The sequence below is a fragment of the Plectropomus leopardus genome, chromosome 3 (genome assembly GCF_026936395.1).
Source record: "Plectropomus leopardus strain MGB_pleo_1.0 chromosome 3, ASM2693639v1, whole genome shotgun sequence".
In the NCBI taxonomy this organism is placed as follows: domain Eukaryota; kingdom Metazoa; phylum Chordata; class Actinopteri; order Perciformes; family Serranidae; genus Plectropomus; species Plectropomus leopardus.
In genome coordinates this window covers 39308465-39324250 of record NC_142178.1, presented here as the reverse complement: position 1 = coordinate 39324250, position 15786 = coordinate 39308465, and the positions used below count along the sequence as shown (strand labels likewise).

Below are 15786 nucleotides of genomic sequence, written 5' to 3'. Positions count from 1 at the left end.
CCTGACAGGAAATGGGCCCAAAAATAACGGGAAAATAGTAAAAAGTTACAAGAAATTTATGAGAAAATCACCAATAAATAAATAAAAACAATCGATAACAAACAAAGAAAAAAAGGAAATTACCTCAAGAAAGTTTTTCTGTAAATTATTTCAAATATGTAATTTAGAGAATTCTTAATATACTTTATAGACATTTTCCCCAAGTTTAAAAAAATAAATAATAAAAATGTAATAATCCCCCAAAGCTAATTTTTAGGCAATTTCATTGTCACCTTTTACTTTTTTATTTTTTTTAGTAAAAAGTTGCAAGAAATTGTGAGAAAATGAGAAAGAAAGAAAGAAAGAAAGAAAGAAAGAAAGAAAGAAAGAAAGAAAGAAAGAAAGAAAGAAATAGATTAAAAAATCAATGAAAAAAAGAAAGAAAACCCTTTATTCTGCAAATTATTTCAAATATATAATTCAGAGAATCCTAAATATAGTTTTATGGACATTTAAAAAAATAATCTCTTCCTTCTCACCCCTTTATTTTTTTCCCATTTTTCAGGACATTTCTCATTGGGTTGCTCATTATGTTTTTCTGTGATGAGAGTAACGAGCTCTCAGGGAAATCAAAGCTACGGAGGCCTGTTAGGTCCAAGAAAAAACAACACTAAACCACAGTCAGATCAGAAAATCTGGAATATTGTGATAGTGATTTTGATTGTTTAAACCGCCTTTGTGTATTTTATTTTTATTTTATTTTAACTTTATTTTGTTTTATTTTATTTTATTCAATTTATTTTTTTTTATCTAATGTAATTTAACTTTCATTTAATTAATTAATTTATTTTTATTTTATTTTATTGTATTTATTTATTTATTTTATTTTTGCTGTTATGATTTTATGCCATGGTTTGCCGTCCCTTCAGGCATCTGGTGTCAAAATAACGTCAGAAAGACGTCAGGCTCTCGTATCGCACAACTGTAAAATTTTGGTCTGAACAAAAATGACCGGTTTGACGGTTGTGCGTTTTTAAATGTCTACGAGGTTAGAATTTCGTTAACATCAGGATGTTCTGCAGACGTTGGGTTTTGTTCTCCGCACTTTACGATTAATTGTCCTAATTCTACATAAAGACGGCGCCGGCGTGCGTCGTCGTCCTGATGTTGGCGGCCGTACGAAGTGTCACCTCTCAGTTTGAGGTTCAGTGTCTTTCCCAAAAATTCCGATGCTGCGTTCAAGTGATGTCGGAAGGTCGTAGTTTCCGAGTTGTGAAGTCGTTTCTTCTGTTTCTGAGCTTTGAGGCTGTAAAGTGAAAACAACATGGAAGCTACGGAGAAGACGGACTGCATTTTAATGCTGAAAAAAATTAAAAAAAAATAATAATAATATTTAAAAATATAAATAAACTGTGAACAAGAGTTTGATAGCTGTTTACAGTTTGTTTATATTTGTATATATTGTTAGATTTTTTTGTATATTTTTGTGTTTTATCTAGGCCGCTCTACATGGACAGCAGTTAACATTAATACCATGTTAAACTTTCCAAAATACAAAAATTATATTTAATTTGTGAATTAATAAAAAAGTCCCTTACCAAAAATATCGTATTTACCTACAAATTATGAGCACATGAACGGGGAAATTAGGAAATTCTGATGATTCCTGAGTTGCTGAGTTATAAAATAATAATAATAAAAACAACGTTATTTTATAACACCAGTTGATGACCTGACGTCATAAATGTTTGGTCAATGGGAAGAAACTTTTTTAATATTAACATATTAAACTTCAAACGTTTGATGATGTTCAGTGTAATATGGTATTAATGTTAACTGCGGTCCATGCAGAGAGACGTATATTGTCACTGTGCTTATTTTGTGTGCGTTGTTTTTTTTGTAACTTCGTGGCGTGAACACACATTTAAAGCACAAACACTGATTTTTAAAATCCTAGTGTCTTTTTTCCAACTCATATTTATTTAAAAACTGAGCCTATCGTTAACGCAACTGACACAACGCCACCAAACCTTCACTAAAGTAAAATAACACATAAAACGTCACAAAATGCTTCTCACAGGCCGAAGAGTTTTCCCAGCTCCTGCCTCTCCGAAAAGCCTCAGATTTTCCCAAATCTCCTCGATGTTCGGAGTCCGGAGGCGTCTTTGAGCATGTTTGATCTTCGCAGATGGAAATCTGAAAAACCTGATCGTTTCTCTGCTCTTTATTGTCACCAGCAGCCCCAAAAACAACCAGACTTCGCCGTTTTCTCTTGATATCTGCGTTTCTTTGCGCGTTGCTCAGCGTCATTAAATTGAACCCAAATTCTACCCAGAAGTTATAAAACAGACGCGATGATTCGGGTCTAACGGTTGCTATTGTGGAGCAGCTTAACCCTTTGAAACTTGACCGAATTGGTTTGATTTCTTGAAAAAGAAAAAAAACATAGGGAGATAATAACGAGCAACTTAAGTCACTACAAGAAATTTACAGGAAATAACATGGAAATAAGAAAAAAAAGAAAAAAACAAGAAATGATGCAAAAATGTGCTGAAAATTTAAAAAATGATATGCACATTTTTTTTGTAACAGAATTTAAAATAATAAGAATAATAATAATTTATATTTTAATAATTTATTAAATATGTATATAGTTTTCTGGACATTTTTCCTTTTTTTTTTTTTTTTTTAAATGACCCCATTCAAAAAATAAAAATAAAAATAATAGAAATCTGATATCCTTGTTGTCGACTTTTTAAAATTTTTTGGACATTTCTTGCTAAGCTGCTCACTGCTGTTTCTCCCATGTTTTTACAAAGAAATCAAACCAGTTTCAAAGGGTTAAACAGATTCAAAAAGGCGTCTGAATGCAGCACAAGAAGACCAACATCGACTGTGATTTTAAAGGGTTAAAAACTGACTGAGGACGTTAAATAAAATGTAACATGAAGCTGTTAAACTACAATATCTTCCTCTTTTTTGGACTCTTTTCCTTCAGACGTCAGCCGAGTAAAGACGGTCGGCTGTCGGTCACAAACGTCAAAGTTCGACAAAGTTAAACTGTGAAAAATTCACGTTCATTTACGTTTTATTTTCACGATCCTAATGAAACTTGATTTTACAGAAAACCTTCAGTGTGACTCGAGCATTTAAATCCTCAAACTGCAGCGACGGAGCCGCTCAGTCTGCAGCAGATCCGACTGTTTCCAAACTTTCCAGGTGTGAACGCAGCCTCTCGGTGAAGCTTCCCGCCGTGAATAAAGGTTAAAAACACAATCGGTTATTAACGAATCAAAGCACAACCAATCACACGTGACGCTGCATCCAAACCGCCGACTTTAACCTGCAGATCAGAGCAACCGTTAATAATTAATAATGATCAAACAGCTGTTAAAGTGGCACTGTTCACACTTCGGACCAGTTAAACCAGTTCGGTCGTATCCGCTCTGGGATTATTTCGTGTTGGAAACTCTTTCTGCTGAAGAGACAAATAAACTTTTCTGTGGACTTGTCATGTTTTAACAAGACTTTATTATAAAGACACGAATGTACATCTTTCTAATTTCAATGGAATACTGACATTACGTGTCTAATTTCACATTTTTTAATATTTTTTTTTTCCTCTGCAAAGAACAAATAGCAAAAATCTTTCACTTTATAAACAAGTGCTGCAATTTAATCTCCAAAATACACTCATGACCCCACAGGCCGGACCGCCAGTTCAGAGCAGGATTCACGCTGGGAACGAGGCTTGGGCAGTGTCACGGTGAAACGGTCCGTTTAGAAATCATCAAGGTTTTAATTTTCAATACAGTCATAAATAAAGACGCTCCTCTCTCTATTAACCCCTTAAAACCTGGATTAACACCTGTACTCTTATGCTGCATTCACGTCACTTTAACACATTTAAAACTCTGAACTCTGAGCGCACTCGTTTGACTTCTTTCAGAAACAGACGTCTGTATATATAAAAATATTTGATTTTATTCCTTCGTATCAATGTCTATATACTTCTTTTTTTATTGAATTGATGTTTAATGTTTGCTGTTCACTCTTTGCTTTCATTTATTTTTTGTTTGTGTTTCTGTAAAATGGTAATTTAGGGGTGTTTGTTTGTTTGTTTGTTTTGTTTTTGTATTTTCTTAATATTTTTGGTTTGCTTTGGTTTGTTTTAAAATTGGGGACCATTTGTAAAAGGCTCTTGCTTCTTGACCTCTTAAACTAAACTAAACTAAACTAAACTAAACTAAACAAGTGAATTAAAGGCAATAAGAAACTTAAAAAAGAAATATCTCACAATTTGCGAGAAATCAGTCAATTTAAATTTTTTTGTTTTAAATGATCAGAATTATATATTTAGAATTATTTTACAGAATTATAGTAATTTTTAAACAGTTTTTAAAGTTCAATTCCTTGTTTTTTATTTATTTGTTTTTAACCTTCCTAATTCTTTTTTTTGTTGCTAATTTTCAGGTAATCTTGTACTTTTTGCTAATTTCTCGCTAATTTTTGGGTCATTTCTTTTTAGGATGTTCATTGCCTTCGTCCTGTTTTTGAAAGAGATCAAGTCAATTTGCCCAGGTTGCAAAGGGTTAAACTCATTGTATGTAGTGCACAGCACGGACCACCAGAGCTCCGTCTCGGGTCTGTTCTTGTGAAACAGGCAGCTAAGCTGAAACACACAGCGACACCTGGTGGTGGAGGGAGACGTTACAGGACTGTAAACAGCCGGTGGCCAGCAGGCAGAGCGAGACTGAAGAATAACAACGTGTTTTTTACATCTAACTCGGTGAATTAAGGATTAATTTCGACCAAACCGGAGCTGGTGATTGTTGGAACCGTGGACTTACTGACTATATTACTAACCAAGATGGTTTGGGTGATTTTTTTTGTTTCTGTTGTGTTTAAATGAAGTGCGTTTTATGAGTTAAACCTCGTCAGTCTCAGTTGAATTCAGAAGGTGTTCAGTTGCATTTCTCTGTGTTTAGTAAGGAAAACAGGTGTGAGAATATTACTTTTCTGAACATTTTAAGGGTTTTTTGTGTATTTATTAGTCTGAAAAGCTGAAAATAAGTAGCGCAGTCATACTCCGGTTAAATTTCAGTAAAGTATGAAAAAATGAGACACCGCCCAAGCCTGTCGAAAATCAGACAAATGAACATCAGCGACCTGAAAATCATAGCAGCATCATGTTTTTGATCAAAAGTTTTAGGAAAAGCCCACTCAAGAGTCTAATTTCTGATTTTTGTCATGTTGTTTCGTTAAAGAATAATCCAAATCAAGCTGAAGTGAATCGGCTGAGACGATCCCACGATCCTGCAGCTTCCGCTCAAATTTTGCTTTTAAAGGCCTTCAAGAGTTGCAAATGTGTCTCTCGGAGTAGAAAAATAATCCTGGACGAGCCGATCCGCTGACGGCGACGACGACAGAGCCGACGCTTTTTAAGTTTGCTCACAAATAAACTTTCTTAAAACGTCTCTACGATCAGTTTTAAAGGATCTTCAAAAAATAAACCACCAACGACAAAAGGAATACTTCTTTGTGAGCAGAGAAGAAGAGAAACGCGAGGAGTCACAGCACTTGGAAACGCCACGACGCCTGGTCTTTGTAGTCCAAACAGTCGGAGGCGTTGAAGTTGAGTTTCCACGCCGACGCCGCCGTCTGCTCTTTGTAATCCAGACAATCTGTGGAGTTGAAGGCGAGGCCGGGCGCGCTGTACGCCTGGTGGTGGTGCGACGGGTGGTGGTGATGGTGGTGGTGCCCCGACGTCTGCCCGATGTGGTGGTGCGGGTGTCCCGACATGGAGCTGCCGGTCATGGGGCTGAGCTGGTGCGGGTGGTGCGGGTGGTGGTGGGAGTGCATGGGCGCCAGGTACGAGCCGCACTCCACGCCGCCGAAATAAGAACCCGACGCCGAGGCCGGATAACCCTGGCTGTACGCCGCCGCCGTTTGGCTGTACGACACCGGGTAGGAGGGCGTCCCCCCGGTGCTGGAGGACGACACGGAGCGCTGCATGCAGGAGGCGCTGGTGGGGGCGGCGGGGTCGGGCAGCGTGGGTGGAGCCGGGGCCGGGGAGATGGGCGCCGGGCTCCAAATGGAGGACACCGGGGCGGTGACGGAGGTAGAGGTGCTGATGAGACCGGGAGCGCCGAGGCCTGAGGACACTGAGGAGGAGGACGAGGACGAGGAGGAGGAGGTGGAGGAGGAGCTGGACACGGCGGGCGGGGTGAACTGGCCGCTGCTCTCCGAGCCGGTGCTCTCTCTGGTCGGGGACGACTTCTTCTTCATTGGTTTGACCTTGGCGCTGCTGCTGCTCTGCTGCTGCTGCCGACATTTGGCCCGCCTGTTCTTAAACCACACCTGAGGAAGGAGGAGAGGTCAAAAGGTCAACGTCAAACGCCGGCACGCTCACAAACCAAAAAAAAAACACCCGACGGAGCTGACAGGAACTAAACACCTTCACTCTAACGTGATCCGGAGCCGAGGCTGCGACCTTTGACCTCCACCGCTGGCTGCAGTTCATCCACTGAGTCGCCGCTTAACGGCCGCAGAATCACATCAGTCAGCGCGTTTACACGAGGACAGAAAAAGTCAAATTATTGGACTTTTAAAAAAAACGTTAGTCCGACTGAACTGGACTTTAGCGTTCTGCACCTGCTCCGAGTCCGAGTCCTGACTTTCGAAAAAAAGGGAAGAAGGCAACAAGCAGCTCAACAAGATACGGCCCAAAAATATGCAGAAAAATTAGTAAAATAGTTCTGAGAAAATTATCTGAAAAAAAGGAAGAAAAAAAAGCTAAAACTTAAAAAGTATTTATTTTATAATTCTATTTTTTCCCTGTAACATCATTTTAAATATAAAATTAGAATAATTCTTAATATAGTTTTCTGGGTATTTTCCCCATTTTTTTTTTTAATTCTCTAGAACTTATTTTTAGGTAATTTCTTGCAATTTATTGGACATTTCCTGCCAAGCTGGTCATGACCCCCCCCCCATGTTTTCAAAATAAATCAAACTACTTTGCTGAGGTCTCAAATGGTCAAATAAAACTAGTCTGTTTCTGCAGCAGAAAGACGCAAATACTTTTGAAATTGGTGCTACATGACCAGAAAAAAAAACAGGAAAAAAAGGAGTTGAAAAACTACAACTACCAGAATGCATTGCACCACACCAGACCAATAACCGCTCCCGCTGGTGGGTGACGCAGTGTGACTGTATGAAACAACAGCAGCTGGCCAAATCTCGTATACCAGTTAAACTGTGAACTAAAACATGTTTCTGAGGAGAGAAAAACACAATTCAGCAACAAAATATTGTTTTATATTTGATCAGCGCTGCTTCGTTTTACTGTTTCACCTGTTTGTTTGTTTTTTTAAGAGAAGCAGTACGGCGCCCGCGTCATGTTCACAAACTCTCGACATTACAGCTAAACAGGACACTAAAATATAACGCACAGGATAGATCTGTCATTTAAAGACAAAGAAATAACAATAAAAATGTGTTTCTGAAAACATGTTAGGAGAGAAACAGGCTTTGTCTATTAAATCTACCTGGTAGCTGAACTTCAGTGCAGCAGAAATATAAATAAAGTGACAATACAATAATAAACTCAAGTACAAGTACACTGCAAAATCTGACAGGTTGATCTTTGTTGAAATAACATTGGAAACCGACTGTTTTCATACCAAAGCAAAGGATTTGAGTGGGCGTGTTTCAGCAACGTTTAACCCTCTGAAACTTGGATCGACATCACTTTTCTTGCGCTGCATAATGTCGCCTTTCACAAGTATTTGAACATTTGAAACTTGAGCAACTTGGTTTGTTTTTTTCTGAAAACAGAAAAGTGAGTAGTGTCTCGGAAAGAAAGACAATTTGTAAATTTGGCATTTTTTTTAAAAGCTGGGGAAAGTTTTCAAGAGAATTTCATTTCTGATTATAATTATAAATTTAAAAATATTTGACAGAATCTTTTTTTTCATTTCATTTAATTTTCCAGTTTTTGGTAAATTTCAGGTAATTTTCTTGTAACTCATAATGTCCTCCCATGTTTTTGAAAAAAAAAAAAAAAATCAAATAAATGAATAAAATAAAATAAAATAAAATAAAATAAAATAAAATAAGTCGATTTGTACAGGATTCACAGGGTTAAATTGTTAAAAAAATAAAATAAAATAACAACAGCCACCTCTCTGGTAGTGATAAACAGTGATGCGTGTGCCTGTCAGAGTTGAAGCAGCCCGTCAGCAGCAGAAAGCAGAGAGGCTGCAGCCATAATTGCAGCGTTAAGCCCGGCAGAGGGCCGCTAAAGCCGGGGCTGGAAACCCTCTCACGGCCTTTTCTAAAGAAAGCTCAGCGCATCAAAAGCTGGTCCTTCACTCCACCGGAGACAAAGTCTCCCCTTTGATTCAAGACTTGTCTCTACTTGATCAATAATAGCTCAACTTTTCTGCAGCTGAACGTGCAGAGGCCTGAGGTGAAACTCAGAGGCTGCAGACCTTTCTGAGCTCGCAGGACAAACACAGCCAGAGTTTTTTTTAAGTAACCGCGGATCATCAAACTATCAGCTTCCAGGGAACTTGAGCTCTGAGCGTTTTCTGCTGTGACCTCAAAATTTCCTGCATTCTTTGCTTTATTGTCTCTTATTTTAACGCCAAACTTACTGGAAAAGTTTTACACTTCTGCACTAAAAGCACTTGATGCAATGATAAAGCTCAGCAGATTAAAGCTGAAGGAAACAGCACTTAAATCTACCGAATTAGACTCTTAAAGTTCATATTTTACTTTAAATGAAGTTAAAAGTTGCATATTTAACCCCATGAAACCTGGATCACTTTTCAACAACTGCGTGTTGTTTAAAAAAAACAAAAAAAACGTCATAGTATAGCATGTCGTTCAAAAACTCATAAAAAAAGTCAGTTCAGTGTTATTCAAATCATAAAAAAGTTGTAATACACTGTTTTTCAAAAATGATAAAAATGTCATAGTATAGTACGCTGTTAAATAAGTATTTCACAAGTTTTTAAACATTCGAAACTTGAGCAAATTGGTTTGATTTCTTAGAAAAAAGTGAAGAAAACAGTGAATATCTTGGCAAGAAATGTCTTGTAAATTGCAAGAAATTAGTAGATTTAATTTAAAGAAAAAGGTACAACAATCTAGATAACTAGACTTCTGATTATAATTATAAATTTTAAATTATTTTACAGTCATTCTGATTTTTATGCTGTTTTTTAAGGTCATTTCCCTGCTTCCCCCCTAATTTTCAGTATACTTTTCTTGCACTTTTAGTCCAGATTTCAAAATAAATAATTTGTTTTGTCTCTGAAATAGCTTTGCAAATAGGCTAACGAAACACATGAACCCTTTAAAATTTAAGCAATTTGAGTTATTTGTTTTGCAAAAACAAGGAGAGAAAGTGATGAGCAACATATACATTTTTCCTGTGAATATAGAATTATAATAATTATGAACGTAGTTTTCTGGACATTTTTCCTTTAAAAGGTCTTTTTTCTTGTCACATTTTATTAATTTCTTCCTTCTTAAGTTGCTCATTGCCTTCTTGCCATGTTTTTTTGTTTTTTTTTAAGAACTCCAGACAGATCGCGCAGGTTTTAAAGGGTTAATAATGTCCCACAGGAAGCGGCCGCAGTGACTCTCTGACCTGCACTCTGGACTCCGGCAGGTTGATTTTCAGCGCCACCTCCTCCCTCATGAAGATGTCCGGGTAGCGCGTCTTGGCGAACAGAGACTCCAGGATGTCCAGCTGCGTCCGGGTGAAGGTGGTCCGCTCCCGCCGCTGCTTCCGCGGGTTTCCTGGAAGGAGAAAAAGAAATTAGTTCCTCTGTCCAAGAATGTGAAACAAGACTTTTAGATCATTCAGAAAGTTATAATTCACGTGTCTGACGGAGATCTGTCCGCGCCTAAAAGCAGTTTTTCGATCATTGCACTTCCTGCTTTGTGTCTTGTCTTCATTAATTCGTCGCTTGTGATTAATCATTTTTCACACGTCTAGTTTCGGCACCTATTTCGATATTTTTCTAGTTTATAAAAACGTTTTATACTTAAAAAATACGTATATTTCGATACAGGAGTATTTTTCACCGAGACAAAAGTCACTGACGAATTTTACGCACAAAAAATATTACAAAATGCAACTTTATCACGGCTTCAATGAATCAAAAGTGCAGAATTAAAGTTTAATATCACACATATTTTACATATATGTATAAAACCAAGTTTTCACACAGTAATTGAATCTTTTTTCAGTTTTTTTAAATTTCGATCATGCAAAGTAAAACATATCTGGCCTATAAAACACCAGGAAACATCAGTATAACTTTATACAAGTTTTACGTCGGTTTCAGACTTTAATGTATTCGATTTTACTCGTTTTTAGCTACACAACATGAGTGATGAACTTTCAAAAATAATTAGGAATAAATGAGAAGCTAAAAATCTTCATTTTGATCACTGACTCCAGCAACACATAAAATAAGATTTTTTTTTTTAAAAAGAAGAAAATGCTGAATATTATAGAAATATTACAGTAAAACTACAAGTTTACATGAATATTATAAGAATATTACCGTTATTATCATGTAAAGTTGTACTTTTATTCTATTTATTTATTCTTTTTAATGTTTGGTCCTGTAAAGCCGGTGTGTGTGTGTGTGTGTGTGTGTGTGTGTGTGCGTGCGTGCGTGCGTGTGTGTGTGGTCCGTACCCGGGTATCCCACCGACGGGTGCAGCAGGTCCATGGCGGCTCCGCTCAGGCCCAGTCCGTTCATCCCGTACGGGGCCTGTTTGAGATAAGACATCATGCTAGAGGCGCGGAGGGGAGACCGGAGTCTGGACGGACGGAAAGCTGCAGGTCTCCCGGTGCTCAGGTGCGCAGGTCCCCGGTGTGAAGGTTTGATCCTGCGTGAAAGAGAGAGAGAAGCCGGTGAGTCTAAAAAAAGATCATTTAATAGCTGGATACCCGTATTAATGCATTATAAAACTTAAAATAAACCCATATTCGTCACTTAAAGCAATGCAACGTTTATTTTCCAAATGCAGAAATAAACGCCCCACATTTCCTATGAGCTTTGAACTTTAAACACTCGAAACAACACAAGAAACTCCTAAAAATCTGATTTAAAACCACACTTTTCCAACACTTGATATCACAGGCCAAAGACATGTCACTTCATTTAGCTTTGATAAAATCTCTAACGTGCATGCTTTTTTAAAGCAGTAAAACACATACACACACAATCAGAAAATGTAAATTATCGCTCTGATTGCATAAAAAACTTTTATTGTTTTTACATTATTTTGGGGCGTTTAACATTTAGTTTAAAATCCCCAACAAAGTGATTTCAGGACACAGTGAATGCAGATAATAATCCTCAGACTAATTTACGGATTTACTGATCTGATAGAAAATAGCTGGAGGATTTGAACTTCAATAAAAGACGTTAAACAAAACACATGTTGTCTTTTATTGAATTGATCTGCAACTGCACCTATCTTATTTCATTTTTAAATCATTTAACAATTAACGTGTGAATAAAAGGGGTATCCAGGTACAAAAAAAGCTTCACAATGAGCAGGAAGATGTGAATATTTTTTAAAATTAATATGAGAGGCAGAGTGGCAGCAGGCCTGGACTCTGCTGTGTTTGCAGATAACATCAGTTTGCTGTCAGTGCAGGAAAAGAAATAATTAAAGGTGTAAAGAAATGTCGCAGAGTTCAGTGTGATCTCACAGGACAAACTTTTATTTATTGGGAAAAGAAAAGCAGAGCTGCAGTCACGAGGCTTTTCCTGCAGGATGCAACTAAACAGGCCTCTTATCACCCGGATCTTCATTACCGTTTAATTAATTCAATAGCGCACAATTAAATCGACCTGCGGAGACACACGTTTAAATGACGTTTAAACACTCGAGACTTTTCTCACCTCTGGATATCTCTGCTGCAATGAAAAAGTCTCATCGCATCTGGATTTACTCACTTTTTTTCTGGCTGTAATAATAATAAAATGTAGTTTATATGGAGTGGCTTTATTTTATTTCATGTATTTTTTCCATCTAGTGAGGGTGTTTATGTGTTACAATTAAAATGTGAAATATTTTATTTTATTTTATTTTATAATAGTGCTGACTTTTCGGCTACTTTTGCACGTCCCTTATAGCCTACAATGTTAAACAAAAATAAAAAAAATCAAAATTTAAGTTGACTGGATTTGAGAGGTCGTGTTCATTTTATAAGAATTCAACTTGTCCTCTAAAATTCAATCAACTTTAAAAAATAAGGCAGCCCAGACACCAACTTTTTAAAGCTAAAAATAAAAAGTTTATATTAACAATGTAGGTCTCTTTTATATTGTTTTTTTTTTTGTTGCCATGGGAAGATGCCTTGTAAAATACGTAACTAAATAAACCATAATAAGCTATTAAACCTACAGTGTCGCACCATGAGCCTAAATTAATGCTTAAAAAATAGAAAAAAATAAGCGCATGATTGAAACGTCTGATCATAGCATGTAGAAAACATTTATGGCCTAATATATAGTGAGAAAAGGTCAAACTTTTTTTTACGATTGGCTGATAAATCCACAACTTTGATTTGTTTTTTCTGCATAAATTCACACTTTGCTTGCAGCTTAAACAAATAAACTGACTAAAAAAACTGTCCTAATTGTTATGTGTTAGTATTAGTGGAAGACAATGTATTTAGATAAGAATTTCCATAACCCACCGGGATCCTTTTAGCAGGTAAATGCTCACATTTGGCTTTTCTGCAGAGAAAGGAGCCGCGGGCCTCCTGATGGATCTGAACTGAGGCTCCGCAGAGAGCGTGACTTATTTCCATAACCGCAGGAAGGAGCCGAATCACGCAATGGAAATGCGTCAAAAACGGTGTGCAAATGAAGCCCATTACAATTTAGATTAGATCTAAACAGCGCGATAATTAACAGAGAGGCTCTTTATCAGCGCGCAGGAGGCCGCGAGCTCCGCGCAGCCTCACAGGAAACACACCTGAAGCGAGATAAAGGCCAACTGATTAAAAAAATGACATTTTATATTCGGAAAACCATTTAAAACCCGGATCAGTACCACTTTTTATGTGTTCACACGCCTTTTAGAAGCTGTTTAACCCTTTTAAACCTGCAAAATGGGCTTGATTTCTTCTGAAAGCACGCGGGGGAAAGACAGTGAGCAACTAGGCAAAAAAAAGTCCCAAACATCGCAAGAAATAAATAAGTAAAAGATGTCCAAAAAGATTTGAAAATTATTCTTTCAACTGGAAAATCAAAATATATATACATGAAAAATGTCCAGAAATATTCATAATAATTATAGTTAAAAATTGTGCTACAAATATTTGTATACATTATTAAATTTTTAGCACTTTTTCTTTCTTTCCTTTCTTTCGTGCGTTTACTCGTAAATTTTTTAAACTAATTTCTTGCATATTTTTTTCTGCTTGTCTTAAGTTGCATATTGTCTTTCCCTTTGTTTTTGCAAGAAAATGCTACATTTAAAATTATGTTACAGATTTAAAAAAAAAAACTTTTTAAAAAACAGATTTTCAGCACTTTTTTGGGGTCATTTTCTTGTGTTTTTTGTTTTACGCAATTTTTTCTTTCTTTTTTACGTGTGCTTATTTTCGGGTACTTGTATTTTCAGAAAAAATGCATACTTTCTTTCGTATTTCAGCACTTTTCATTGCCATTTTCTTTTCTTTTAAATATGTTTCTCCTTTCCTTCCTTTTTTTCGTGTGCTTAATTTCAAGCCTAATTTTCTTACAACTTTTTTTCACTCATTTCTTGCTGATTTTTATTCTTTTATTATTATTATTATTATTTTTTGCCACGTCTTAAATTGCTCATCACCTTCTCTCCCTTTGCGTTTAAAATAAATCAAACACATTTTCTAAAGTTCTAATGGGTTAATGACTTTCGTTAGCCTAATTACAAAACGTGTTATTTAACATATAGCATTTATTTTTTTCTACTTTAAATTGGATAACAGCCTCGTTACGAACGCCTCAAAAATACTTCAAAAAATATAAAAAATTAAAATATATTTTTAAAATGGTCAAATTCGTATTTTATTGTCTTTGTCATATTGACAGCAGTTATTGGTTTGACTTAAACCCGCAAGTTGTGTCGAAATTAAATAAAAACAATTGGTCCAAAACAAAAAACAAACAAAAAAAAGGCGGATATGTGTATGTTTTCAGTGATGTCATCGCCGTCAGTTACATGTACAAAATAAAGTAAAATAAAAAGTCTGAATCAGCACTGACATAAATTCAGGCAGCAGTCTCACCTTCCTCAGGCTCCTTTTTTAAACGAAAATCCCGGTTTAAGGTGAAATCTCAGAGATCCAGAGTTCGTAAATATCCACATGAACCAAAGTTTGTCGTTTTTTAGGCGGAAGTGAAGCAGCTTCAGCGGCTCCGCGCGCAGCTCACACCTGTTTCACAACTCAAAAAAAATTAACATTTCAACGCAGAAAAACGAAAAAACACAAAAACAACAACCGCGTTTGTGACTCTTCCGCGCTCGCGCTCTGTCCCGCCGCTGTTGACGGATGGAGATTGATGCTCGCCTCCGAGGCTCGCGCCTCTAAGAGCCGAGCAAGCACGCGGCTCCGACTCCTCCGGGCCAATCGGGGCGCTCCGCGGCCTCACGGGGCGACGCGGGCGGCCAATCAGCGTGCGAGAACGGCGCCCGAAAGACCCGCCCCCTTTTGAACGGAACGCGCACCACGTGACGTCAGAGGAACCTCTAATGTCAGAAAGTTGAGAATCGGCACGCGGCCATCGCTGCCAAAAATGTTCACGTAGGCGCTAAATTTAACACGATTAATCGATTATTCGTCGAGAATCTGCAGTAAAATAATGTGTCTTATTTATTCATTTATCACACGTCTTTTTTTTAGACCTGCAAAGAAAAAAGATGAAGTTAATTTAACCCTTTGAAATCTTTTTGTGCTGCTCACAGATGCTTTTCACAAGAATTTAAATGTCTGACTTGATTCCACTTTTTGTTTAAAACATGGAGAAAAAAAACAATGAGCGATGTGGTCACAAATGTCCCAAAAATTATTAAATTAAATTTTAAAGAAATTAAGAAAATTATTTTTTAAATGCGTATATATGCATTATAATTATCATAATTGCATAGGCTAGCCTATTTAAAACTATGTTAGAAAAGTACAACTTTTATGCACTTTTTCAAAAGAATTTCCTTACAAAAATAAAAAATACATAAACATAAATACATATATTCCTCTTTTTTTCTTTTATAACTGATTTTCAGCTCCTTTACTTATTCATTCCTTATCAATAATTTGGGTATACCTTATTTTGTTGCCGATCACCTTCTTTCCCATTATTTTATTTTTTATTTATTTATTTTGAAAGAAATCGAGACAGTTTGTTCAGGTTTCTAAAGCTTATAATAGTAAGCAGAAATTGTGGCTCATGGTGAACCAGGTGATCAATTGGCCTACTTTTAAAGAATTTTTCAGCTATTAGGCTGCCGTCAGTCCAGATTAAAATATTTTTCTGTTGCAAAAGAAGACTTTAAAACTTGCTTTAAGGCCACAAGTTTTAATTTAATTCAATTACTCAAAATATTATTAGCCTTTCCTCAAATAATACTGGCAGTATTTTTGCCCCTGAATGACACTGACAACCTCAATCAGCTGATTCAATTTAAAAAAAAAAAATCAGGTCATTTTCTTGATTATTTTTATCCATTCTTTAAACTTCGTTTTCTTTCTTCTTCTTTTTTCAAATTTTTAAATAA

General features: G+C 36.5%; 1 protein-coding gene across 1 annotated transcript; it reads right to left on the bottom strand.

Moving 5' to 3' along the window:
- Nucleotides 1-4087: 4087 nt before the first annotated feature.
- On the bottom strand, nt 4088-14706 carry LOC121942208 (homeobox protein OTX1 B-like). Its single transcript, XM_042485348.2, has 4 exons — nt 14300-14706; nt 10703-10896; nt 9641-9792; nt 4088-6339 (listed from the first exon to the last, which is right to left on the bottom strand). Exons 2-4 carry the CDS (start codon nt 10797-10799, stop codon nt 5551-5553), a joined length of 1038 nt encoding a protein of 345 aa, XP_042341282.1. The 5' UTR covers nt 10800-10896; nt 14300-14706; the 3' UTR covers nt 4088-5550.
- Between the last annotated feature and the right edge of the window lie 1080 nt (nt 14707-15786).